Raw genomic sequence first — 27,087 nt, forward strand, 5'->3', positions numbered from 1 at the left:
CGTTTCAAGAGGGCGGGGCGGGGCTTCAAACGGAAGGTGGCTGTTGTCCGAGCCGAAGCAGGTTTGAAACTGGGGGTCGGGCCCGGCAGTCGTTGTCTGTCGCCGCGGCCCCGCTTCCGGGCTAGGCCGTTCCTGCCCGCCCCCGCCCCGCCTCCCTTCGGACCCCTCAGTCTCAGGCCCCGGCTCCCCGCCTGACTCGCGCCCGGCCTGCAGCAGCTCGCTGTCGTCCCGGCCCGCACTGCGGCCCCGCCGCCACCACCATGTCCCTGCACGGCAAACGGAAGGAGATCTACAAGTATGAAGCGCCTTGGACGGTCTACGCCATGAACTGGAGCGTGCGGCCCGACAAGCGCTTTCGCCTGGCTCTGGGCAGCTTCGTGGAAGAATACAACAACAAGGTGGGCCGGGCAGGGGCTCGGAACCCAGCTGGCGGCGAGCGGGCCCCGGGAGCATCCTTTCCCGGCCGGAGCCCAGACCCCAGCACCCTGCTGCGGACTTGTCTTAGCGCTCCCGGAGCGGTTCCTCTGTGTCTGGCCCTGTGCAGAAGCTTTCGCACTCGTTGTCTCATTTAATCTTGGCAGCACTTCTGTGTAGTCAGGAGCGTAATTACCCCCATTTTACTTGTGGGGAAACTGAGGCTCCCTGTGTGACTTGCCCGGGTCAGACAGCTATTTAGTGGGGGGAGATGGCTCTCAAACTTGGCTTTTCACCCCAAAGCTACGCAGTTTATCACGCCAGTCGTCTCCCTTCCCGCCGCATTGCTTCAGCTGGGGGGCGGCCTGGGGAAGAGAGAGGGATGGCTGTGAAGATGCTGGTGCCTCGGTGGTCATACACTTGTGGCTACACTAGGTTTCTGTTAGGGCTGTTGACTGTGCAGGCCTCCCCGCCTCCTCCCACCCCCGGGTACCCTTCATGGATCCCCCAGCCTGTCTGCCGGGAGTGTCACTGCTGTTGCTGCCTCACATCTGTCCTCTTAAAAGTGATCTCTTTTTGGAAATGTTGGTCTGTGACCGTAATCCTGCCACTGTTTCCTGAATAGAGAAGCATGACGCTTTCCTTATGTCTTCTTGGCTTCTTTCATGGTGCTACAGAAGTGTAACCTTAAGTAGTAAGTTCTTCTGGACATTGACAATTTGAGGATCTTTCATAGAAGCACAGGCAGTAGGAAGCTTATAAGCTGACCTTGCAACATGAATTTACTTTTGAAAGTTGTTAAATATGTCAGTGGGAAGAATTTTCTTTTCTTTTATCCCTTAATCTCTTGCACTTACTGTACTAAGCACTGTGAGAATGATCAGAGCAACCTAGAGCCTTGGCTAGTGGTCTTTAAAGCCTTATACTCCTGCTTGACACCACGAACACCATGACCTAAGAAGAATGAAACTTTGGGGCCAGTGATAGGCATGGTGTGGGGGGAGGGGGTGGAGGCGTCATGGGGGGTGGCCCGGCAGGAGCTGGGTGGAGTTTGGTTCTGTTTAGTCCGCTGAATAACAGGTTAATCTTATTTCTGACTCACAGTTTCTTGTAGGAAAAGAGTTCTTTTTTACACCTAAAGGTCCTGTCAAAAAACATTTGTACATTGTGAGTTTGTTTACAGTGTTCCAGAAGCATTAGAGTCTAGGACTCAACTTTTCTGGAACCTCCCCACCTTTTTTAAGGTTTTATTTATTTATTTGAGAGAGAGTGAGAGTGAACCTATGTGCACGAGGTGGGGTGGAGGAGGGAGAGAGACAACCAGATTCCCTGCTCACCAGGGAGCTGGACACTGGCCTCCATCCCAGGACCCAGGGCTCATGACCTGAGCTGAGGGCAGAAGCTTAACTGACTGAGCCCCCCCAGGCGCCCCTCTGAAATTCCCTTTGAGAAATTGATGGAAGCGACGGACTCTGATTGCCCAGATATAACACCACAGTTTACACACAAATCCCAGGGACTACTTGATGATATTGAAGTCCACCCATTGTCCACAAAGAGTCCTGAGAGAGACATAGTTTTATTTTCTGTAATGGCTTCCTCTTCCGTACCTCTCATGGTAGTCTTCAGAATGGAATGGAATTCAAGGTCCTGATGTGGAAACTGTGTCTGTGTTAGTAAAATTGAGACTACTAGAACTATTATTTGAGAATATATGTTCTTTTTAAAAAGTGAAATATATTTTTGAAAGGGCTTGAGATTTTTTACGCAAATTGATGGACTTTTGGGGTGGTGGCGGCAAGGTCTTCCAGAGTCAGTTTGGGTAAGCACTAGCAGCCCCATTTCTAAGAAAGGAAACTAAGCCAAAGTTAGGCTACTAGTGGAATCAGTGAAGTAACTGGGGTCAAACCTCACTTACAGGAACTCTACCCCAAAGTGTGTCCTTTCTCTTTTTTTTAATAAAGATTTTATTAGTCAGAGAGAGAGAGAGCTCAAGTAGGCAGAGCGGCAGGTAGATGAGAGGGAGCTGGATATGGGGCTCAATCCCAGGATCCTGGGATCATGACCTGAGCCGAAGGCAGCCGCTTAACTGACTGAGCCACCCAGGCGCCCCAAAGTTTGTCCTTTCTTTTAGCAAGCTAATGGAACTCATGTCAGGCACACAGGAAGTGTGGGTCTTAGTAGTGAAATGTAAATTAATAATCCTAGTAGTCAAACCATAAGCAGTTACTTCTATCTTAACTCACTTGCGTGATGTAGGCAACGCAGTATCTTAAAACTGTTTTTGTGCACCAACCTGTCTAGGTCAGAGTTCTTAATGTGTGTGTGTGTGTGTGTGTGTGTGTGTGTGTATGCATGCCATGGACACCTTTGGCAAGCTGAAGCCAATAGACCTCTTTTCATAATGACATTTTCTATTTTTTTTTTTTAAAGATTTTTATTTATTTACTTGACAGAGATCACAAGTAGGCAGAGAGGCAGGCAGAGAGAGAGGGAGGAAGCAGGCTCCCCGCCGAGCAGAGAGCCCGATGAGGGGCTCCATCCCAGGACCCTGAGATCATGACCTGAGCCGAAGGCAGAGGCTTTAACCCACTGAGCCACCCAGGTGCCCCTATAATTACGTTTTCAAATGTGTAAAATACATAAGAATATGAAGGAAATCTATTATATTGAATTACAGTTATCAAAAACATTTTTTTAAAAGTGGACCTATAGTTATATATAAATTTTTTAGAGGGTGAGTGAAGGGCAGAGGGAGAGAGAATCTCAAGCAGACTCCCTGCTGAGCTCAGAGCCCATCATGGGGTTCAAGCTCAGGATTCTGAGATCATGACCTGAGCTCAAACTAAGAGTTGGACACTTAACTGACTGAACCACCCAGGTGCCCCTATACTTTTAAATTAATTCATTAAGTTATACCATCCAGTGTAATTATTACTATAATTTTAAAGTAGTGATGAGGGTAAATAGCATTTTAAGATGGTTCGTTATAGTAATGTAATATGATAAAAATCTGATTTCTGTCAGTGACAGTCAAATATTGACATGGCTATAAGTAGCTGCCTTCCTTCTTAATGGAAGGAAGTGCTAAATTTCAGTCAAATGTTAGTGAAAATATGAATGTGCTTTTCCAATTCAAACTCATGGACCTCAAGTTAAGAAACTTTTATGTAAAGAATCTGTGCCTAGGGGGCTGATGAGCAGTAAATACCTCTTTAACACAGGGCCTTTTAGGCTCAGTTTTGGAAAAGGCTTTTACCAAAGAGGTGCCAGACTTCACAGTTAAGAGGAATTTAAAAGTTACTGGTTTTTTTGGTTCTTTGTTTTCTGCTTGCTGTCGACAATAATTGCCAGCAGAGGGCAAAATAAATGGATGCAGCTTTTAACATTGGTGAAAAAGTCCAGAAGTGTTCATCTTTCTTACCCTGGAAACACCGACGTAAGAATACATGATAATAATTCCTAAAAGTTTCTATAGTAATGTAATCATGTTTTTCCTATAGTAAAATTACTTGTATTTGGAGAACAGAATTAAATTTTTTTACAATTCAAGAACAACTTGACTTTCAAGTGTTCCACTTTCTGAATAAATTTGGGAATTGTTTCAGAGTAAAGAACTGGATTCCATCAACTACACCTAGAATAGTAAGTCCCATGATCACTAATTGTGTTTCATCTTTTCTCCTTATGGTCTCCACTGGGGGAATAGCAGCACTGGTGTTGAATGGTGGTTCTCTAAATCGTAGTGTGTATCTGACACTCCCCTGAGGGATTTGCACATTCCTGGGCTCCACCCCTGAAGTTAACAGATGCTCAGCTGATTAAGAAACAGGTGGTGCAGATGGTACTCTAAGAACATTACCCTGGGATTACCTTGACATCTGCTGACCAGAGGCAGAAATCCTATCTTTTTTTGCATTCGCATGCACCTGAGCATTGATTCTTCTCTTCCATCCCATGCAAAAAGCTCTGTTACCAGATGCCCCTTTGACGTACTTTGTGTTAGTCCTGCCTCTTCCCGGTTTGTGCGGCCTTGTGCAAGTTAACGTCTGTGCCTGAGTTTCCTCATCTATAAAATGAGGGCAATAAGTAAGATTAAGTGAGCTAATGTATATGTAATGGGTTTAGGAACTCTGCCCCAGACATACATGGTAAGCAGTTCAGAAATGTGGGCTATTATTATTTAATCATCTTTACAGTATCTGGATAATTGAAATATAATCAAGGAGAATTATATAGGTGTTATGTAAATGTGATTTGTATTTTCCAGAGAGGAATCATGACCCCAGGCCAGAAAGCTACCTCAAAATGTCATTGTGTTCATTTCTCTGCCTTTTAAAGACCCAGAGGGAAAAAAAAATCCCTTGATTCCTTTCAAGTAAACCCATTTTTGTGGTCTAGAAGGTTCTTGTAGTCAGACTCCAACTACTGTAATGTACTAGTTTAAGGCGGTTTGCTCTTGTTCTACCTGACTCAGACACAGTAGCTGATATAAGAATGCTGGTATGTCTCCTGAGTTTGCAGGTGTTATTTGCCCTGTTTTAGGGCAAAAGTTGAATAGCAGTTCCTGGGCTTCTGTTTCATTTAGTTGCATGTTTCAGAGTTGGTTTTGAATAGAATTGGCAGAGTCATAGGGATTTATTTTGCCCTAATATTTATCTAGCTGACCATCTTGCTTTTAGATTTAGCATCTAGAAAACACTACAAGGAGCCGAGGAGAGAAATATAGGTATACCTGATGCTTTTTGAAGAATATGGATAGTGAATCTGGGTAAGACCACCTTGTACTTGAAATATAAATGGGATGAATGCTTGCCTTTTCAGCCTGTGTTGATTTCTCTGAGATTTTAAATCAGTTTATCTGTTTGGCACATCATGATTTTTGACTCTGGCATATAAATTTTGGCTTCTTAGTATTTGTGGCAGCCATTTAGGAATCCCTTCATTTAATTCAACAGATACATATGGACACATATTTATGTTTTTGGGGCACGATGATGATACTTAGTAGCCTTCTGTAGCCTTTGTTAGCAGATGTGAAATTGACAACAGAAAAGACTAAGTGTTTTAGTACACCTAAGGGTTTGTGAGACTTGGAATTTTGCAGTGCTCCATCAGTGCTCCGTCAGTCCCTGGCAAGATTGTCAGCAGGAGAATTTAAAATATAAAACTCTTCTGGTTTTAACTTCCTCCTTTCTTTCTTCTAGACAGTGAGAGTACTAATTCCTCCATGGGACCACTGGATAAAAGTGCTGCTGCTTTATTACTTTTTGTCCTAACCTGGTTCATACAGACTTACCGGAGGTGCTGTGATTTGAACAATGACTGAGTCTCTCTTCTGTAGGTAGTCTGGCTTGCCTGAGGCCAGGATGGTTGATTGGTTAGTCTCTGAGCCAGGAGCTGATTGGTTAGTCTCTGAGCCAGGAGCCAAAGGGTAGTATGCCAGAATTCATCTCAAAGTTTGACAAGGCAGGACTTTTCTCTGCAGACATTGATCAACAATAATCAGTCAGGAACAGGCTTGAAGGAAGGACAAATGGAAAAGATTAAGGAAAGCTGGTTTATTCTCTCAGGATTTTGCTTAGCTTATTTTGGTTATATTAACAGTCATAGAAAGTGTTCCACTGACTGGAGTGGTATATTGCTTTGCATAACTTGGGGGCTTTAAAAAAAATTAAATATATACAGGGATGTCTGGGTGGTTCTGTTAATTGGTTGAGCATCTGCCTCTTGATATCAGCTCAGGTCTTGACCTGAGGGTTTTGAGATCTAGCCCCACATTGGGCTCCATGCTGCGTGTGGAGCCTACTTAAAAAAAAAAAACAGAAAAGAAAAGAAGAAAGAATTTTATATGTACATACACATGTGCTTTCATGTTCTGGTACTAGCAGTGTGTGTAATAAAGTAGAATACACAGGTCCCTCCCTCAAAGAGTGTCTAATAACAAGATAAATTTTAAATTTTTTTAAACGTAAGATGTGTGTAATTTAGATAGTAACTTATGTTGTTATTCATGAAAGCATTTGAAAGTGAAGATGTGGTCGTGTCTTAATAAATATTTTATATCGCATATAGCTTCTTTAAAGATTTATTTATTAGAGAGAGAGAGTGCGCGTGCGTGCATGTGTGGGGGCAGGGGCATAGAGAGAGAGAATCTCAAACAGACTCCACATGAAGCGTTGAGCCCAACACAAGGCTCTATCATGTGTATATCCCATGACCCTGAGACCATGACCTGAGCCGAAACCAAAATTGGATGCTCAACTGGCTGCGTCACCCAGGCATCCTGCATATATGCATCCTAAGGCACATCTGACATAGTAATACCCACAGTTTTAAAAGAAGTAAAAAAAATTTTTACAGCCTTTTCTTTTTAGGGGCATTTTTTTTTCACATATTGGGGTAAAGCATTGTGATGCAGTAGGTGCAGAAAGGCGGTGGAAGTGGGAGATAAAAGTTTGATAGGACAGGGAAGACATAGCGAAAAAGGGACAAGGGCATCCTAAATGTTGACAATAAGATGATGTTTAAAGTTGGATAGTTTTTCTTATGCTCCCAATGGGAACTGAGGAAGGACAGAAGGATAATGAAGATACCATGCATATAGAAAAATGCTAAGAAAGGAGATCTTTGGCTTCAGATTTTAAACTCATATGGTTCTCCAGAATAGGATTTTGACAGGCAAAATCAGCAATTCTTTGAGACAGTGAGAAGAGGGTGCACAGTCTGGCGGCAGGCACTTCTGCATTTGACACCTCGGATAAGAGGGGTGCTGAGCTATACTAGGAGACACATAGATGTGCCATCTTCTCTAGAAGCAGCAGATAAGGCAGGTTAGATGAGAAGTTGAATTGTAAGCAGTTTGACAGTTTATCATCCCGACTGGCTGGGGAAATGCAAAAGCTTTGTGTGGTTCTGTTAACTGGGAACATGGCACTGGCTTCTCCCACAGGGGCTTCCTAAAGAGCACATAGGAAGAACTTGCCCAAGCAGAAGGAACCAGCACAACAGCTATAGAAAGATACTATAGAAAAGAGGAATATATGGGAAACAAGTGGCAGGTAAAGTACCCACACTAGAAAAATGTTTTGTTTGTTTGTTTTTTTACCTCATATGAAAATTAATGGCCAGTTCTGCCACCATAAATTCAAAGAACTTAAGGAAATAACTCAAAGCAGAGATACAGAAGATCAGGTAAAATAAGGCACAGTGGCAGGAGGAAATGGAGCAGCAGCAGGTAGAGCCCAGGAAAATAGTGGATGAGAAAACAAAAGTTACCACAGAATTAAAAGCCACATTGGAAAGAGAATAAAAACAAATACAAACTGCTGAAAACTTAGTGAAGGATAAAAAAGACAGGTTGAGAAAATGAAATGAAAATAAACAACTGACTGTAGTAGATGCAGAAAACGAAGAAGATATAACTTAGGTATAATTGGTGTCCCTGGAAAAAGAAGACCAAAGAAACGAAACACAAAAGCTCAATTATGTAATTAAAGACTTTATGGAAATAAAGGTTTGAAGAAATGAGTTTAAGCCATCTTTCAAGAAAAATGGACACAAAACCATTGACACTGAAAACTTTCCTAAGAAAATTACTCTATTTTAATCGTGAAGAAAGAATCTTGGGCAGCCAGGCAAAACAGTTGAGTCCTCCTGAAGAGAAATTAGGCATACCACATTTGATGACAGCAGGTAATGGCGCAGTGTCTGCAAATGTGCAATTATTATAGATTGTGCCCCCTTAAATACCTGAGAATATGCTTAAGAATATATAAGATCTATGTTGAAAAAATAATGCACTTTTTAAAAAGATAACTCAATTTATAAAAATGGATCCCTATTAAGAAGACATTTTTTAAGGGAAGTCAGTTGATTAGGAAAAATTATTATATATCAAAACTTAAGGGAAAATGAGAAAACTGAGGCCCAGATATGATAAATGACTTGTCCAGAGTGATATAGATGGTAAAGGCAGGGCCAGAATTGGAATACTGATTATTGCCAGAGCCTTAAAAATAAATGTATACAAATGTAAAAAAAAAATTTTTTTTATGAGGAAAAAGGATGTGTTGAAAAACAGAGGGGAACAGTTGCCCTACCAGAATAGAATAAATATACTGGAATTGGTATAGTTACACCCAGAGATTAGTGGAACCAATCTCTCTGCTTTGGAATGTTCCAAAGCAGATCTGAGTGTATATGGAAATGTAGTATGTGGTAAGATAGAACCTTACTTAATTCACTAGGAAAAAAGATAATAAATTTATGGCATAATTAGCTGTCCATTTGGCAGAAAAATTTAGAGCCTATTCATTCACTTTGTATATGAAAATCAATTCTAGATAAAATATTTAAGTGTTAAGTCTCACAAGCAATAATAAGAGAAAATGGACTAGGAAATTTGCGCTGAAGCAGTGGGGGTAAGCATAGAAGAAGACAGTCTTAAAACCAGTCATTCAATCCAGAGTCAAACAAGGAAGAGATTGACAGAATATACTCCATACAAATAAAACATTTCTTTGTGAAAAAATAATGCTGTGGACAAAGTCAAAAGACAAATGATAGGCCAGGGGAAATATTTTCAAAACATGACAGGTGAGTGTACTTAGTGTGATAGAAAAATGGACAGAGTGGGATGCCTGGGTGGCTCATTTGGTTAAGTGTCTACGTTTGGCTCAGGTCATGATCCCATGGTTCTGGGATCAAGCCCCACATCAGGCTCTCTGCTTAGTGGGGCGCCTGCTTCGCCTACTAGCCTAAGCAAAGAGTGTTGCCAAGAACTCTTAGGTAACTGTGAATGTCTTCACTTTATAGATGGGAAAACCAATTTAGCAAAGTTAAGTAACATTCCTACAGCTAGCAAGTGGTAAGGAAAGGGCCCTGGTTTCTGATGCCACTGTGCTGTATTAAAATCGGGTGGGATTTAGGTCTATGGAAAGGAAGTAGGAGGGTTTTGCAAGCATAGAGGGCCGTGTAAGGAAAGGAACCTGAAAAAGATGAGAAGCAGTGACTAGATAAATAAGATGGAGATAGAAGAGGCTAGGGCTGGGGGTGGAGAGCCTTGAATATCTGCTTAAGAGGATCCAAGTGGCAAATGCTTGCGGGATCTGACATTTCAAGGTTGAGGGGAAATCTCTGATGACTTGAAAGGTAGTAGAAGGAAGTGTAGTCTCACGGTGTTCTCTGCATGGTTAGGGAGATTTTGCCTCTTGCACTCAGTGCCATATCCCCAGCACTTAGAACAGTGTTTGGCACCTAGTAGCTACTCATTAAGATTCATCGAATAAGTACATGTATGAAATATCTGGCTCAAAATCTATATGAGAGACTTATTCTTTACTCTGCTCAAAGAGCCCACAAATTTAACTTCTCATCTGTTTTCTCCTTCCTCCCCCAGGAGGGTTGATGCAAATTTTCACAGTTTTTCTTGAATCTTCCTTCTTTATGCATTATTTTCTGGAAAATTCTGAATTCTCAAAGAACTGTTCATTTGGTCAAAAATTCCTCTTTTGGCCACCTGTGCTTGTCCCTTGCCATTCTTACTATCACCATAGACCCTTAACCTTTTCCAGTTCTCCTGTGGGTCTCTGGGCTGAGCCTCTTGCCTGGCAGACAGTCCTGCCCAGCATTACCAGGCCTCATAGTCTTACTTCCAAGGCCTCATAGCCCTCCTGCCACCTTCTCAGACACCTTCACAGGGGAAAGCCCACCTAGGTTCTCAGTTTGCTTTCAGGACTCTGCAGCCTGCCCCAGGCACACCTTCCCAGCCCTGTCTGCACTGTTCTCTCAGATAGTTCCTCTCAAACAGGTTTTCATACTGCCACCAGCTAGGTTATTTAGTTTGTCGCCTTTGTACATTGATTTGTTCCTTCTCTCCCATCTGCCTGGGTTGCCGTCTCTTTCTTCTCTGCCTCCCCAGAACCTTTCCATGCACTTTTGAAGACTGCTCAAGTCCTACCTACTTTTTCTTTGAATTATTGCTTTCTTCTAAACTATTACCAGTTATCTATGTTATAAATAAGCAGCTTATCATGTATTACCTGTGATATCACTTTTATTGCTATCTTAGGGCATTGTTACTGTGTTTTAGGACAGTGGGTTTTTTTCTCCTTTGACATCTTCATACATCACCTCCCCTAACACATTATATTTTTTGATCTTTGAAAGCCTGTAGATGTTCCATAAAAATGAATATTTACACTTAGTCATTATGAAGTTTTTAAAAAGACATGGATGGCAAGATCTATAAATGTACATAGAAAAATCCCTAGGAATCTACCCAAAAAAAGGCTATTAAAACTAATAACTGATTTGCCAAAGATACAGGATTCAAGATTAATGTACAAAAGTCAGTTCCATATAGTGCCAATAAACAATTGGAAATAGCATTTTTAAAACAATTTCATTTATAATAGCATAAAAAGCACTTAGGAATAAAGTTAATAAAAAAATGGAAGACTGGTACATTAAGAACTCCAAAACACTGCTGAAAGAAACTAAAACCTAAATAAATGTAGAAATAGTCTGTTTTGGGGCTAGACAACTCATTATTATTAAGAGATCAGTTTTCCAAACTGATTTATAGGTGCAACACAATCCCAAGCCAAATCTTAGCAGGCTTTTTGTAGAATTTAGCAATCTGGTTCTAAAATGTACACAGAAAAGCAAATGTATGGAATAGCTAAATCAGTCTGAAAACAAAACAATTGAAGAACTTACACCATCTGATTTCAGGACTTCACTGGAAAGCTGCTATAATCAAGACAGTGTGGTGCTGGTAAATAGATAGGCTTATAGATCAATAGGTCAGAATAGAGAGTTCAGAAATAGATACACAAATACGTGGTCAATTGATATTCAACAAAGTGGCCAAAGTAATTCAAAGGAGAAAGGATAGTTTTTAATCAAACGGTGCTGGGACAGTCAGACATTTATATATTTAAAAAGCGAAACTTAATTCATACTTCACAGCGTACAAAACAATTAACGTGAAATGTAAGTGTAAAGCCTAAAGCTATAAAACTTTTAGAAGAAAACATAAAAAATGTTTGGCCTGCAGTAGGGCAAAGATTTCCTAGCAAGGACACAAAAACCTTTAGTTTAAAAAAAAAAAAAGAAAAGAAAAGAAAAAGCAATGCTAAACAGACATCCTAAAAATTTATAATTTCTGTTCTTTGGGGCATCTGGCTGGCTCAGGCTGTAGAGCATACATGACTCTTAATCTCCAGCTTGTGAATTTGAGCCCCACATTGGGTGTAGAGATTACTTAAATAAACTTTTAAAAATAAATAAAATTTCTGTTCTTCAAAAAACACTGAAAGAAAATGGTGGAACAGTTGTAGACTCTGGAAACATAGTTGCAAAACACAACTGGGGCTTATATCCAGAATATGCAAAGAACTCTCAGAAGTCAGTAAATAAGAAAAAAAACCTGGTAAATGATGAAGTGAAACTATTCTGTGTGATTCTGTAATGGTGGATACATGTCGTAATCTACAGATCATACAACACCAAGGGCGAACTCTATAAACTATAGACTTTGGGTGATTATCAATGTAGGTTCATCAGTTGAACAAATTTACCATTTTGGTGCAGGTGCTTTGATAGTGGATGTGGTGGGTAAGTGTAGGGGCAGGAGGTACATGGGAACACTACTCTCTGCCCAATTTTTCTGAGTCTAAAAAAGCCAAGTCTTTTTTTTTTTTTTTTCTAAAGGACAAAATACCTGAACAGGCTTCAGTGGAGAATAAGCATATGAAAAGATACACAGTATCATTAGTGAGAAAATGCAATTTAATATATTGCTATACACCTGTTAGAATGATTTTTTTTTTCTTTTTTTCTTTTTTTTTTTTAAAGCTGGCAACACCAAGCGTTGACCAGGGATGTGGAGGGTGTGGACCTCTCCTATGGTAGAGGAGTGGAATATAGTGGAAATGCAGGACACAGCCACTTCAAAAAACAGTTGGCCATTTGTCTTTTAATCAAGTTAAACCTACTTTTACAACATGCCCCAGTAGTTCTACTCTCAGTTGTCTACCCAAGAGAAATGAAAGCTTGTCCAAGAAAAACTTAATGCATAAGTATTCATAACAATATCTATAATGGTCCCAAACTAGAAATAACCTAAAAATTCACCAGCTGGTAAATGGATACATAAATTATAGTGTTTCTGCATAATGCAGTGTTTTCAGCAATGAAAGGGAAGGTGCTACTGATACACCCAGTAATGTGGATGAATCTCAGGAGCTTTGTGCTGGAAATAGCCGTCCCAGGACTCATGACCATATGATTTCTTTTGTATGGTGTTACAGAAAGGCCGGAACTACAGATCAGTGGTTGCTTGGGGCTACGGGTAAGGGGTTAACTGCACAGGAACCCAAGAGAACTTTTGGGGGTAATAGAAATGTTCGGTATCTTAATTACCATGGGGGGTTTCCCAAGTGTATACCTTTGTGCATGTACACATTCTGTGTCATTGAACTGTACACTTAAATGACTTCTACTACATGCAGCTGTACCTAAATAAAATTGTTTAAAAAAAAAAAAAGAAGAAGCAGGAAGACAGTGGTATCTGAGACTGAAGTTAGGCAGCAGTACTAGGAATTCTGTTTTTCTGCGGTCCAGTTGGTGCTTGTCCACTTACTATGGGTCTTTACCAAAAATTCCCCATTCCATCTTCCAGTCAGTGGACATCAATAAACAACTGTATACCGAGTGGCATTTCTCACTGAGCCGGACTGAGTTTGACAAAAAAGAATAGAAGTTAATATTGGTCCAAATCAACTCTTAAGAAAACGTGGCTGGAAACCAGGGAACTTTGCCGTCAGTGGCAACCACTTTTTTTTTTTTTTTAATATTTTATTTATTTATTTGAGAGAGAGAGAGATCACAAGTAGGCAGAGAGGCAGGCAGGGGCGGGGAGCAGGCTCCCCACTGAACTGAGAGCCCAACGTGGGGCTCGATCCCAGGACCATGACCTGAGCCAAAGGTGGAGGCTTAACCCACTGAGCCACCCAGGTACCCCAGTGGCAACCACTTTTTTGCCACTTACAGTGGGTTTGGGTTCTTTCTGGGGAGGAGGGTGGAGGGAGGGGCAGAAGGAGAGGAAGAGAGAATCTTAAGCGGGCTCTGGGTCCAGCTCAGAGCCTGATGCAAGGACTCAGTCTCATAACCCTGACCAAGATTATGACCTGAGCCGAAATCCAGAATTGGACCCTTAACCAGCTGAGCCACCCAGGTGCCCCAGTGATTTGCTTTCTTGAAGGCTCCTTTGACACATGCTTTTGTGTTAAGTACAGGACTAGGTGAGGCGTTGGGAAGTAGGGGGAAGGATCTGAGGTATTTGATACTGCTCCGGAAACACAAATGTTTCTCCATGGCTCACTTTGGTTGTGTTACAGGTCCAGCTTGTTGGTTTAGATGAAGAGAGTTCGGAGTTTATTTGCAGAAACACTTTTGACCATCCATACCCCACGACAAAGCTCATGTGGATTCCTGACACAAAAGGCGTCTATCCAGACCTACTGGCAACAAGTGGCGACTATCTTCGTGTGTGGAGGGTGAGCAGGTGTTCAGTCAGCGGCCAGACTGATGGACTTTCTCCATGTTAGCTGTCACTAAGCAGCGTGGAGTCGCAGAACTGACTGGGGTTGGAGGCAGCAAGTGTCCCTGTAGCCCAGGAGAAGCAAATGGGAGTAATTCTGGAATGACCTTTATTGGTTCAGCAGATTCCCCAATAAATCTAGCCGGGATTCCTTGAAGTCCTGCTGTGGTCAGGCTACAGTCAGCCCTGGAAACTTGAGAGGCTCAGCGAACCTGGTGAAATGAAGAGAACCTTCTGCGGGTGGGGTGGCAGGGGGGAATGCTTGAGGCTTGTTACTCTGTCTATAGCCAAGATTTTTTTGAGTAATTTAAAAACAAAATACCAGGCCATTGATTCTAGTTGAGTGTGTGAGTGGAACGTGGAGCCTCACCTCCTCTCTCGGCTGAGTGCGTCTGCAGCAGCGTCTCTTCTGGCCCGGAGTAGTGCCAGGCAGGGAGCAGAGGTTCCAGGTCAGGCAAGGTGAGGAGACCGCTCCTCTAGGAATGTCTCGGGGTGAGAATTGGGAAAAACAAAGCGGGACAGAGGAGAAAGCTTGGAAAGAAGTAGCATTTGGAGGAGTTCTTCTGGATTTTATTACTCTAGGATAATAATGTTTTTCTCCTGTGTCTTCTGTTTAATAATATATTTTCTAAACAGAGCTTTTAAAGGTTTTCTGTGAAAATAAAAGACTGGCTGATTTTTAAAAATTGTTGTTCCTTCAGGTTGGTGAAACAGAAACCCGGCTGGAATGTTTGCTAAACAATAACAAGAACTCAGATTTCTGTGCTCCTCTAACTTCCTTTGACTGGAATGAGGTGGATCCCTATCTGTTAGGTAAGGGGGCAAGGGGGTGCGTAGTCCTTTTTGAAGAAGCAGAGATGCATTTCCTCAGATAAAACGCTGGGCCTGTGGTCCATGGATCAGCCTAAAACGGGCCAGGGGGACAGATGCCAAATATGGAATGTGGTAATTAATTCCTCATATGGATCTGAGCTTCCCTATGTGTATATCTTGTCTCTGCAGTTAGCAGAGTCTGAGGTCCTGGGGTAGGGATTGAATACTTGACTCTTGTTGCCTAGTAAGTATCTGAGGCATGTCGTCTCCTCCTGTCAGCCACTGACTTGCACTGGTTGTTTTCAGGTACCTCCAGCATTGATACGACTTGTACCATCTGGGGGCTGGAGACAGGGCAGGTGTTGGGGCGAGTGAATCTTGTGTCTGGTCATGTGAAGACCCAACTGATCGCGCATGACAAGGAGGTAATGATGCTGTTCCTCTGCTTTCCTCAGCTGTTTTCTGTGCCTTCAGTTCGAGGTCAGACCACCCTCTCACTGTTGTGCAAAGTATGTGGAAAATCATAATGCCAATGTCTTGTTGAAATTGAAAATGGTAATATGTCAAAATAGCGAAAAACAACAATGTTGTAAACTAACGTGGTTTTTTGGCTGATACAAACAACCTAATCTACATATATAGTTTTTGTGCCAGAGATTGCTGTTTTGTAATAATGAACTCTCTTAGTGGACCTGATGGGATTGAAAAACAACACTTGCCTTGAAATATATTTACTTTTTGGAGGGGAGGGAAGTGGGGGAAACCAGGAAGAGGGAAAATTTTTTGGCAGACAAATCTAAATCATCATTTCTTCTCTCAACTTGTTTTATGAAATTCTAGTATGTTCCTTAATACTTTCAATACAATCTGGAATGGAATATGGTTTATTTTCATGGTGGTGGTTCTCCTGTGTTTGTTGGAAAAGCCGAGGAGAGCTATTTGTGATTGTGTTTTGATCAAAGCATTCTTCTGAGGAGAGCTTTTGGAAACTGGTCATAAATTTTTTTTCTCCCAGAGCCACTTCATGTTTCTTGTACTCTGACTTCCTGTGGGTCATGTTTCTTTTTCTTTTCTCCCTTACCCTGCTCGGCAAGGAGTATTAGTACAGATAAAAGGAACGCCTTGACCTCAGGTCAGACACTTGAGGTCCTCAGAATGGGAAGATGGTGACCAGGTTATCACTCTTAGAAAGGGATTGGTCTTTGGCTTTCTGTGCTCCTCAGGGTATGCTCTGTTACAAGATTGCTCAACTTAGCTGCTGCTAAGCCAAGGGGCAAAGGAAGAGTTTGTCTGACAGAGAGGACCAATAAGGAACTTCTGGAAACCCTCTTGACATCAAGTGGAACAGATTGCTACATTTTAGTTCTGTGACAACCTCGTCTGCTCTTCTCTGTTGTCAGGGTCCAACCCAGAAGACTGCAACTACTCTAAATATTTAAACTTGGGATTTAACCTAGGGCATTGCTCACACAGATGATGGTGAAGCTGGGAAGCCACACTGGCAACAGTGAGGTCATGTGGAGAGTAGGAGCAGGAAGCTGCTGCTGCCTGTAGGCCAGAGGGGCAAAGGGAGGAGACAGGGTTCCTGGAGCCCAGGGGCTGGGTCTCCCCAGCAAAAGCTACAACCACAGAAGGGACATAGCCATTGCCAAAGACACTTGAGGGTACAGAGAGAGGGAATGAGAAATACCTTAGCTTCTCCCTAGGGCAAGGGCCAGGGATGGATCTTTTTTTTTTTTTTTTTTTTTAAGATTTTCTTTATTTATTTGACAGACAAAGATCACAAGTAGGCAGAGAGGCAGGCAGAGAGAGAGGCGGAAGCAGGCTCCCTGCTGAGCAGAGAGCCCGATGCGGGGCTCGATCCCAGGACCCCAAGATCATGACCTGAGCCGAAGGCAGCGGCTTAACCACTGAGCCACCCAGGTGCCACCCAGGTGCCCCCCAGGGATGGATCTTAATGGCAGATGGGCCCTGGGCCAGCACCCTGGCCTTGAAGCAATAGCCCTGGGAGGGTGGCTCTCAGAGACACAGTGACACGTGCTAGACCTTTGCTCTTCCTCAGTCCACGTCTCTGGCAAAGTGGAGACTTGTTTGGAGGCTCTTCCTTGTTGCTGCCTGCCAGAGGGCTGCGTGTGGAGGAGGGAAATGTATACCCAGGAGTTGTCACCTTCCCTTGGTTTAGGAGGAAATGCCCAGATGGAGCACAGAGGAAGGGGCTGAGAGAGCTTGACAAACTCAGCCACATTGCCTGTGGCATCTAAGCACTTAGCAGTGCAGCCATGGTGTCCCTGGGAGTTCTTGGCAGCCAGCCTGTGGGCAACACATCCTGTAAATATACCCACGCCCTACCATGGCTGGACAGTGCTGGACGGAGCTGTGATCTGTCAGGCCTCTGTGATGACTGGCCCAGTTCGCTTTTGAACCACTCTTAGTTCCAACCATAGAAAGAGAAGCGTGATTTCATAGTCAGCCAGAGGAAAAGGAATTTATGAGGTCACATAAAAATAGATGTTCCTTTGGCAATGTCCCTTAGTAGGCAGAACCTCAAGAAGGCTAGAGTCCCAGTATTTAGTGAGAGATGCCACTTGTGTCTCCTCAGAAGTCAGCTGTCGCTATGTTTGACCCCAGGAGATCCTTGGCACTAGTTTTTCAGTTTTTCTCTCTCTTGCTCTTGCTCTGGCTCTGGCTTTGTCTGTCTCTCTTCATCCCTTTCTTTCTCTGAAGCTCTTTGTTGCCCTCTGCCTCTGTTTTCTCATAGATATTAGTGTGCAGTGTTTGCAGGAGGTAATAAATGCAGAAAACAATGATTCAAAACCTAAATTGACTCACTTCTGAATACAAACCAACTGGGAGAAGAAATAAAGCATGTCCTAGGACAAGAGAGCAAGAGAGTGATCCCGAACCTCCCTGTGAAGACAGGAACCCCTGAGTGTCCCGTGATTTGAAACTGCTCTTCATTCATGAAAATGAGTCTCAGGTCCAGGTTTCACAGCAGAGCCCCAGTGGCTGTTAGTAAGCACCACAGGAGGGCTGCCTCCACCTCTTAAATCAGTGGCCTTAATGTGGGCATGGGTCTGTCTCTGATCACACACAAATGAAAGCCATCACGGCCCAGGAAACAAACATCTGGATTTTGTAGTGTGGCGGAGGACAGCCACTGGCTGACCCCATATGGAACACTTGCTCTGCCCTGTGCTCTACGGCTCAGCAGAGTTTCTGCTCTTTGTCTTATCATGAAAGGTTGGAGGAAACAGACTCAGAAAGCAGGAATGCAGGAGGAAGCCAGCCAGTTTGCATAGCAGAAAGTCATAGAGGTTAGAGGTCTCAGGCGCCAATACTCACAGATACTGTTTGGCTGTCTTGACCTTCTTCTGTGTCACGAGGGGGGTAGAGGGGAAGTAGGGATGATAGAGTTCCCTGGTACAGGAAAAGAACGTCCCGGATCTGAATCTGACTGAAGCTTCTTATTCACCAACAGGTCTATGATATTGCATTTAGTCGGGCTGGGGGTGGCCGGGACATGTTTGCCTCTGTGGGCGCTGATGGCTCCGTGCGGATGTTTGACCTTCGTCATCTAGAACACAGCACCATCATTTACGAAGACCCACAGCATCACCCACTGCTTCGCCTCTGCTGGAACAAGCAGGACCCTAACTACCTGGCCACCATGGCCATGGATGGAATGGAGGTGAGTACCCTGCTCTGGGCTGCCCACAGCATGGCCTCCTGTCTGTGGCACTAGTGAGGGCAGCTAGAAGAGTGGTTCTCGGCCGGTGGCAGTTTCCTCTCCAGTGGAGTTTTTAAAATGTCAAGACATTTTGGATTTCTGCAACTCGGGGGCAGGTGGCAGTGCTGCTGGTATCTGGTAGGCAAATGCCAGGGGTCCTACTAAACATCCCGCGTACAAGAGTACCCCCCACCCCGCTCAAGAATGATCAGACCCAAAAGGTCAGCAGCGCTGGGACTGAGTCAGCCTGGTCTAAAACAAGGACTGTGTGTTAAGAACTTTTTAAAACTTGGAGCATTGGTGTTGGAGCCAAGAAAAGCAGTGTCTAAAAAGCAGACCAGATCATACGTGCTTACGGTGCTGACACAGGAACTTTTCCTCTTCAGTGGTCTGGACAGATTCTTCCAGCTTTAGCAAACAGACATAGAAATGACAACTCTTCGTGGCCTGTTTCTTAATAAAAGCAATGAAGTGTGGGTGGAGATGAAGCAGTGATTAACTTTTGGGGAAGCTGGTACCTCAGACTTCTTACATTTCAAAATCTGCTTTGAGGGTTGTGGGGAGAGGTCTCTCATTCTGTCCACTGAGCATGCGCGGAATTCTTAGTATAAGCACCAAACAGGACCTGGTCCTATTATCCAAACTCATGTTACCTACTCCTTCTTCTCCCCTTCCTTATCAGTCGAAATGCCCTACATTGCTTAAGACATAGACTACAAACTGCCTGTGTCTTTGCTTTTAGTCTTGTCTTTTTCCTCAATCCTATAGCTGCTTTTGGCCCCAGACCATCTGCCTCTCTTAAATCCACAAATGAACATGTTATGCTTTGGAATTATGTTTTCCTTGTGTAATGTCTTGTTTGTTTTTTCCTGTTACACCCTGAAGTTCCTGAGCCATTCACTTGTTATTTCTGCAGGTAGTGATTCTGGATGTCCGAGTTCCCTGCACACCTGTCGCCAGATTGAACAACCACCGAGCATGTGTCAACGGCATCGCTTGGGCCCCACACTCATCCTGCCACATCTGTACCGCAGGTAATCATGGTGGGGGTGTGGGGACAAGCCACAGGGAGGGCAAGGGGAGGAGGTCTCCCTCTGTCCTTAGAACTGTAATCATTGCTATTTCCAAAGGGTGGTTTGAGAGATTTAGCAAAGTAGCTCAGCAGAGAGCGTCCCTCCACTTGTGAAATTGGAGAAGTACACGTATCCAGAAGATCCTGTACCCTCAGTGGTAGCAGAACTTCTGCCCTATACTGTTTACAACATGTATCAGTTGTAGGCTGTGCCTCCCTGAAATCCAGGTTGGCCCAGAGGACTCAGATCCAGGACTGTGGAGAAGGGAGGCAGCGTCTCTTATATGGAACAGAATGTTTGGGAATGGCCAAGGTTGGCACTCCTGGGGAGACAGAGCTGCCTTGCAGTAGTCTTTGGAGGTGTTGAAGGCCCTGCGTGGCTTGATAGTGGGGTGAGACTTTTAGTCCCCACCTTACCATTTGCCAGACCAAAAAGAGTACCCCTTAAAAATATCCTGTCAGTGTGCTTTTATTCTAGGAATAATGTAAGTCTGTTATTAAAAATTAAAATAGTCTGGGTGGTTCAGTGGGTTAAGCCTCTGCCTTCGGCTCAGGTCATGATCCCAGGGTCCTGGGATCGAGCCCCACATTGGGCTCCTTGCTCAGCAGGAAGCCTGCTTCCCCCACTGTCTCTGCCTGCTGCTCCGCCTACTTGTGATCTCTCTCTCTCTGTCAAATAAATAAATAAAATCTTTAAATTCTTTTTTTTTTTTTAAAGATTTTATTTATTTATTTGACAGAGAGAAATCACAAGTAGATGGAGAGGCAGGCAGAGAGAGAGAGAGAGGGAAGCAGGCTCCCCGCTGAGCAGAGAGCCCGATGCGGGACTTGATCCCAGGACCCTGAGATCATGACCTGAGCTGAAGGCAGCGGCTTAACCCACTGAGCCACCCAGGCGCCCCAATAAATAAAATCTTTAAAAAAATTAAAATAATACTGAGGTATATAAAATAGGAAGGTGAAAGTCATCTTTTCTCCTTCCTGTCCTGTGTCCGCCTCAGTCCCACTCTCCAGTGGTGATCTCTGACAAGTATATCTCCTTCGAGACCTTTTTGTGTGGATACATGCCTCCACATACCCCCCCCCCCTGTACGAATGTCTGCCCCTTTATTTTATACAGACAGAATTCCACTCTCATCCCATGATGTTTTGCTTATCTATTTCATTTTTGGTGCCTTGGGTTTCTTTCTAACATACTTTCTCCTTTCCTCACTCATAAGTAACATCCTCATTTCGTTGCTCATTATGAAGCCAGAGGAGCAGAGTAGTTTGGTGGGTTTGCACTATTTTAGTATTCATTTGAAAGGCATGAACCTTTTCCTGTATTTGGCCCTCTCCCCATGCCTGTATGGCACTGAGGAGCAGTTAGGGGCCTTCTGCCTTCCTCTGCACCTCAGGCTGTGGGCTGACTCCTTCATGATTGCCTTTTTTTCCCAAGGGTGTGGCTAGGGAAGGGTGGGAGAAGGAAGAAAAAACCGGTGTGGTCCTTGTTCCTGAAGAATGGCGCGAGTGCCCCCCAAGTTTGTCTTCCGCTCCTGGTGGCTTCCTTTGCCCTGCTCGCTGCTGTGTGTTTTGTACCTGTCTAGAGTCCCTTCAGCTGAAGGAGCTGTGGCTGGAGAATGTGCTTGGTTGAGAGGGGCTCTGAGGAGAAAGAACTTAGTGCTGTAGATGTGCTGAGCATTGCAAACAGCTCCCCAGAGCCCCTGACAGAGATTGTCCCTAGGAAGGGCATCTTGTACCTCGCCTGGGTTATATGGCCATGGCACGAGTCTAGTGTTGCCCACATGAGCATGGCCTGTTAGGCTCCTCAGATCTCCTGTGTATCAGAGACAGGTTTTCACATGGGATCAGGGGACACTGTGATATTGAAGGTCGTTGCCTTTTTATTTTTATTCTCTTAAGTCTAAGGACTTATGTTTTGATTATAAAAGTGAATGATCACATTACAGACCACTCACCGACTGGTAAAAAGTAAACATAGCTCATAACTCTGCCAGCCTCATAGTACCACTGTTCTCATTTGGATATATTTTCTTCCAGTCCTTTTTCATGTGCTTAAGTATTTTTTTGAGGTGGTTACTTTCTTTCTGGTGTTTCCCAGGGCGAAGAAGGTAGCTTTTCTAGGGAAAATTGTTTTTTAAGAGCACATGTCCACTCAGCTTTTCACCTCATCTATGTAGCACCTCATCAAAGTATAGAAGTTCATGATATGGGGTAAAATCCCATTAAGCTGAATCATCAGAGAGGGATTTTTAATCACTCAGGTACTTTAAGTGGCTGCAGATGACATGTTTGGGGATAATTTTTATATCCCCTGGTCCTTTCTTGATGCTTGTCCCAGGTGAGAGGTGCCTGTCTGGGTCCCATTCTGCCATCCTCACTCTGCCGCAGTGACTGGGGCCCTGGGACACATCAGAGGCCTTGCTCTGAGTCCTGGCTCCGCTGTGTACTGGCTGCATAGCTCTATGGCTTGGGCAAGTGCCTGAACATTTCTGGGTCTCGGTTTCTTCATCTATAAAACAGGGGCTTGAAATAAAACCTCCCTCGCTGGGATCTTGGTGAGCAAGTGCTTTGTAAACTGTGATCCCTCCACCCACCCTGAATGCGGGGACCGATTTCCTCCTTGCCTGAGTTGTGACCTTGCTGCTGGCTTTCTCTGTCACTAGCGGATGATCACCAGGCTCTCATCTGGGACATCCAGCAAATGCCCCGGGCCATCGAGGACCCGATCCTGGCCTACACAGCTGAAGGAGAGATCAACAACGTGCAGTGGGCATCGACTCAGCCCGACTGGATTGCCATCTGCTACAACAACTGCCTGGAGATACTCAGAGTGTAGCGTTGGCAGCGCCTTGCCCACGAGGCGGGGGCTTGTGTGTTTCCTGCCTCTGCCCCATCCCCAAAGTAAGAAGAAATGTGTTTCTGGTGGCCAGTCTGTCTCTCATTGCTTTGCACCACTGTTACCAGAAGCTGCTCTAGGAGTTCCTGGCCGGTCGTCCCATCGCGGTCTGTGCCAGACTCAGTGCTGTGTGGCGCCTCCTCAGCCCAGGGCTGAGTTTTAAGATTTTTCTCTCCTTTTCTCTTCTCCTTTGGTTCCTCCATTAAAATTTTCTGTGTATTTGTTTGTCAGCTGTTGCGTTAATGAGCATCGCAGGCCCTGGCTGCGTTGGTATTCATCTGCCCCAGATGTCTCTTATCTGTCTGCTGCCCAAGGCGGCGCTCTGTGTCTGTGTCATGTTAGCACTTAAGTGGGAACAGATACCGGTTTGGAGTTGTCTTTCTTCCTGTTATCAGTGTCTTTAACAAATTTATACTTTGTATATTTTTTAACCTATCAGGCTAATTTTTTTACAAAAAGGATTTTACTCTTCCTGGTTTCTTCCTTTGTTTCATAGTCCACCCCATGCATGAGCACTTCCTCTCTTCCCTCAGTGCCTGGATCTAGCACTGGGCCCTTGACCCCATGAACAGTTTGCCTTCTTGAATCACTGCCTGAGTGCAACATACCTGAGCAGGAGTCCCAAACCGCCTCGGTGCTCTGAAGTCGGCCAGTTCTCTCACTTTTTCTGAGCCCGGCTCTTCTCAAGGGCATTCTGGGCTCCCAAACAGACATGTGAAGCCTTTTCTTCCTCAAGTACCTCTGTCTGACACCCCCCGCCCCCCAGGACCTGCTGGCAAAGTGTTCGAGCTGAGAGAGACAGCGTGTCTGACTTGAAGGGAATGGTTTCAGAAAAGCTGAGCTTAGAATGCATTTCCAGGACATAGTTTCCAAGCCTGTATTTCCCTCCTGATGTAAGTCCCAGGCCAATTTTCTTTCATGTCTTGAGTGATAGGCAAGCACAGTCTATAAGCTGAACTTTGGTATCTCTGGTTGGTTGGTTTACTGTGACTGATGGTTGGCCACTCTGAGTGAGAGGGTCCTACTTCAGAGGCACATAGTCTGTGCCTCTAATCCTGAACAAGATCTCCTTTAGAGCGTGGGGGACTGCCACCTCCTGGAAGGAGTGGACTAATGGGCTGTGATAATCCCAGGCCATCGAGTAAATAGGTAGCTGTGGTGCCAGCCAGTTAAAGTGCGTCTGTCAACCCTCCCACACCCACCCCCAGCCGCCCCATCCCCCCTCCATTAGGTGCTGAGCAGTATTGGACTTGCAGGCTGCAGTGTCTGTTTCCGTTGTGTGTATGAGTTCCATGGAGGGGGCTTGTGTGTGCTTTGGGCGCTGGATGAGTCTTTGGGCAGGCAGGGTTTGGGACATGCTCAGTCTTGGGGCCTTTGGTCTAATGTGTTCTGCCATAGGTTTTTTAGCCCCTGAGTTGTGCAGTGTTGAGTAGGGGAGTAGCAGACCTTAAAGCCACTTTAAGGTTTTGTCCACTTGTGTTCTCACCTGCTCTTGAGAAACAAAACAGTTTTGTTCTTCTGGGCCCTTAAACTCTTCTGGTTGAGTCTCCTTTTCCAGGGCAGATGTATTTTTGTCTCCAAAGTCCCAGCTCTTTGCTTTACTACACAGGCACTTGTCCAAAGAAAAAGCTCTTTCTTAGTGTCTTCCCCCTTCTACTTTTTTACTTTCTTATTCCAATTTTGAGGCTCTTTAGCTGGCCCTCCACTTGAGGTTGACTTTGCTGCATTTACTACCAGATTTGCACTGTGTCATTCAGAGGTGTAAAGTGAGCAGTTCTTGGTTAGAGCCCTCCTTTGCTTGTAATTGTATTTGCTGGTTCCAGGGTCCCTCTCCTAAGGGTAGCAAGTCTAAGTTGATGGTAGCTTGCTCTAGGAGGCCATCGGGTCCTTCCCCTGGAAAAGGGTCTGAGATGGAGGTCAGACTGGTAGGAGGGGCTGGTCCTCCTGGGGCAGCATTTAACCGCACTGAGTTCTATGTTCAGATTTCTTTCCTGATCTGCACTTAAGCATGGTGAGATTTGTCAACTGGAACTGGAAAACAATCAGGGGAAATAATCAGTCTGTAATAATTAGAATATATTTGCATAAAGTTGCTATCATTCTGGAAACCAACAACTTTTGGTGGGTTTTTTCCCTTGTCCTGTGGCTCCCAAACCTTTCTTCCCTCCCTAGGTCCTGTAGTGTGCTCCTCCTCCCCCTGGCATCCCCCTGGCATCCACCTGGGGCCAGATGAGACTCCCCAGTCTCCCTGCACAAACACACACACACTCACAGTTGCAGAAATGCCGGTGTTTTGAAGTCCCAGCTCTCTTACCCTTCGTTTACACTATAGGCCAGGTGGCCTCATGGCTAAGGAGAGGATTTCTATAGTCTCAAGACTGAGAAAGCCTCTTAGCCAGGGATGCTCCGGGAAGCAAAGATCTGTTGTTGTAACAAAAGCAAGTGTCTATTGGTGGCCCTTCCATGTGCTCCTGTGGCCCCCTCTACCCACTGCCTCCATGGGGCCAAAGCTGCCTCTGTTTTCCTTGTCCGCTCTGAGGGGACCGAGAGGTGCTGAATAAATTTGGCTTCAGGTTCCACATCAGGGAGTTGGTGAATGGATACAAGTCATTCAGGGGCTTGAGTATTTATACCCAGAAGAGTTGGAACCCTCTCCTTCTAGGGAGGAATGGAGCTGTCAGTCAAGGCTTGAAGAGGGAAGATACTTGATCACTTGGTGAGAATTTCTTACCAGAATCAGGATCACCTCTCAACCAGTTAAGATTGGGGGTGGGAGAGTACAGAAAAAGTTGAGGGTCCTACAAGGTTTTAATGATGGTTTTGGCTGAAATTTTCGGAGGAGATTTAAGATATGGGAGAAAATCTGTGGTAAGGGTTTCTTTAGATCAAGGGAAAAGATATTAGAGGACATGAAAGGTCTGGGGTGGCCATGGAATGAAGCTGTGCCCTCAGCCCGTGTCAGCCTTTTTGGAACTTTTGTCAGATAATCTGTGGAACTGTCTAATTGTGGTGACAGGATGCCAGCTCGGGCAGAGGAGCCCCTTCCTGCAGCACTGAGCCATGGGTGATGTTGATGGCAACAGTCCACAGGTGTTGGCAGTCCCATGGCCATTCGTGATCATGGCTGTCCTTGGTTGTAGGCTTGTACAGAGCCGAGGAAGCAGAGGTGGTACACGGTCCTGCCGATTTTCCTCCCTTCCCTTTTCTTTTTCTTCCTCTGTCCTTGCCGCCATAGAACTTTCTCCCTGCTGCAGGCTGGGCCTCAAGTCTGAGGTGGTAAGAACAGTTGGGAGCTTACAGGGTTTACCACATGGCAGGGGCCTCCCCTGGTTTGAGAATGTGGCAGCTTCTTTGCCTGCCTGGGTTGGAGTAAGGGAGACCATTCAAGTAGACCCCTCTCTCAAAGCAGATGCTTCCCTTTACTCCCTGCACTCCAGGATGAGGAAAGAAGGTCATGCCTGGCACTTAAGTTGAAATTTCCCAGGGAGAAGAGCTGAGCTGAGCGTCACTGCGAGCCCTGGAGAAGGCTCTTTGTACTGGCTGGGCCAGCTGCCCACAGTGTCTCCTGTTGCAGTGCTTTGCCTGCCTTTCTCACCTGTACCCTCTTCTTCTCCCACCATTGTCATTGCCACTGGCTCTCAGAGTCAAAGGTGTGACTATACAGTGTCGGCCCGGTCCTCCCAGGCTACTTTGTGGATATTGTTTTTTAAGTCTGGAAACATGTGGGTGCCTTCCCCAATAGGCTTGGACTGGTATAAAACCAGAAACAAATAAGCTAGTGAAAGTATGAACTCAAGAAGAAGGATGTTGGCAGTCTGTGTAACAGCTAGAAAACTTACGAGAACCCACCTTTAGGACAACCCGTTGGCTATGGACTCGTGGTGTCTGCTGTTGAGGAGAAATGCTCTCGCCTGGGGTTGGTTGTGGTAACCTGGTGTGCAACGAGACTTGTTGAACTAAAGCTTTGACTTGGCTTGAGTTGAGTGTGGATCACTTGCTTTGGTTCCCGTGTATTTTATGACCCTGTCAGTGACCTCCCCCCCTTCCTCCCCCGAGTGTGAACTTGTAGCATGATTGTACAAACCTCTATGTAGGAAATGGAGATTCCTTGTTCTCCAAGATGTTAAGCTCTAGCCAATCAATTTCTGTCTCCTCTAGCCTAGTACGTCTGAACTTCATTTCTTGTTATATATTTAAACTTTTCCTCTATACTCTAGCTTTTGTGACCTCCCATGGTCAGGTGGAGAGGAAGCTGTCCCCTTGCAGAACTGTACTATCCCATTTTTCTTTTTTAAAATACTATTATCACAGGACTGATTGTACACAGGGCTCGTAATAAAATGTTAACACTGTGCTGTGAGACCACAATGGTAAATCTCCATTGAAGGCAACTCCAAAGGCACCTGAAAGTGGAATGTTACATCTCTGACTTTATTTCTTGCTTCCTGAGTATATTAAACCTAATTTTCACCCTTTCATTCTGTTTCAGCCTCCTGTATAAGAAGTACCGTATTTTCTGCCCATCACACTTTGTAATAAAACTTGAACATGTA

General features: G+C 44.6%; 1 protein-coding gene across 2 annotated transcripts; it reads left to right on the plus strand.

The window, feature by feature from the left end:
* Positions 1-27,087, plus strand: DCAF7 (DDB1 and CUL4 associated factor 7). Of its 2 annotated transcripts, XR_014304756.1 has the most exons (8): positions 15-398; positions 13,821-13,979; positions 14,725-14,836; positions 15,143-15,261; positions 18,315-18,524; positions 19,480-19,597; positions 22,302-22,539; positions 27,024-27,087. XR_014304756.1 is itself a non-coding variant. In XM_082706586.1 (7 exons), exons 1-7 carry the CDS (start codon positions 261-263, stop codon positions 22,472-22,474), a joined length of 1,029 nt encoding a protein of 342 aa, XP_082562712.1. In that variant the 5' UTR covers positions 1-260; the 3' UTR covers positions 22,475-27,087. The 2 variants fall into 2 exon arrangements, 1 of the variants encoding a protein (XP_082562712.1); XM_082706586.1 differs by having other exon boundaries at positions 1-398; positions 22,302-27,087.

This window comes from Mustela nivalis (genome assembly GCF_964662115.1).
Source record: "Mustela nivalis genome assembly, chromosome: 17".
NCBI classification, from domain to species: Eukaryota; Metazoa; Chordata; class Mammalia; order Carnivora; family Mustelidae; genus Mustela; species Mustela nivalis.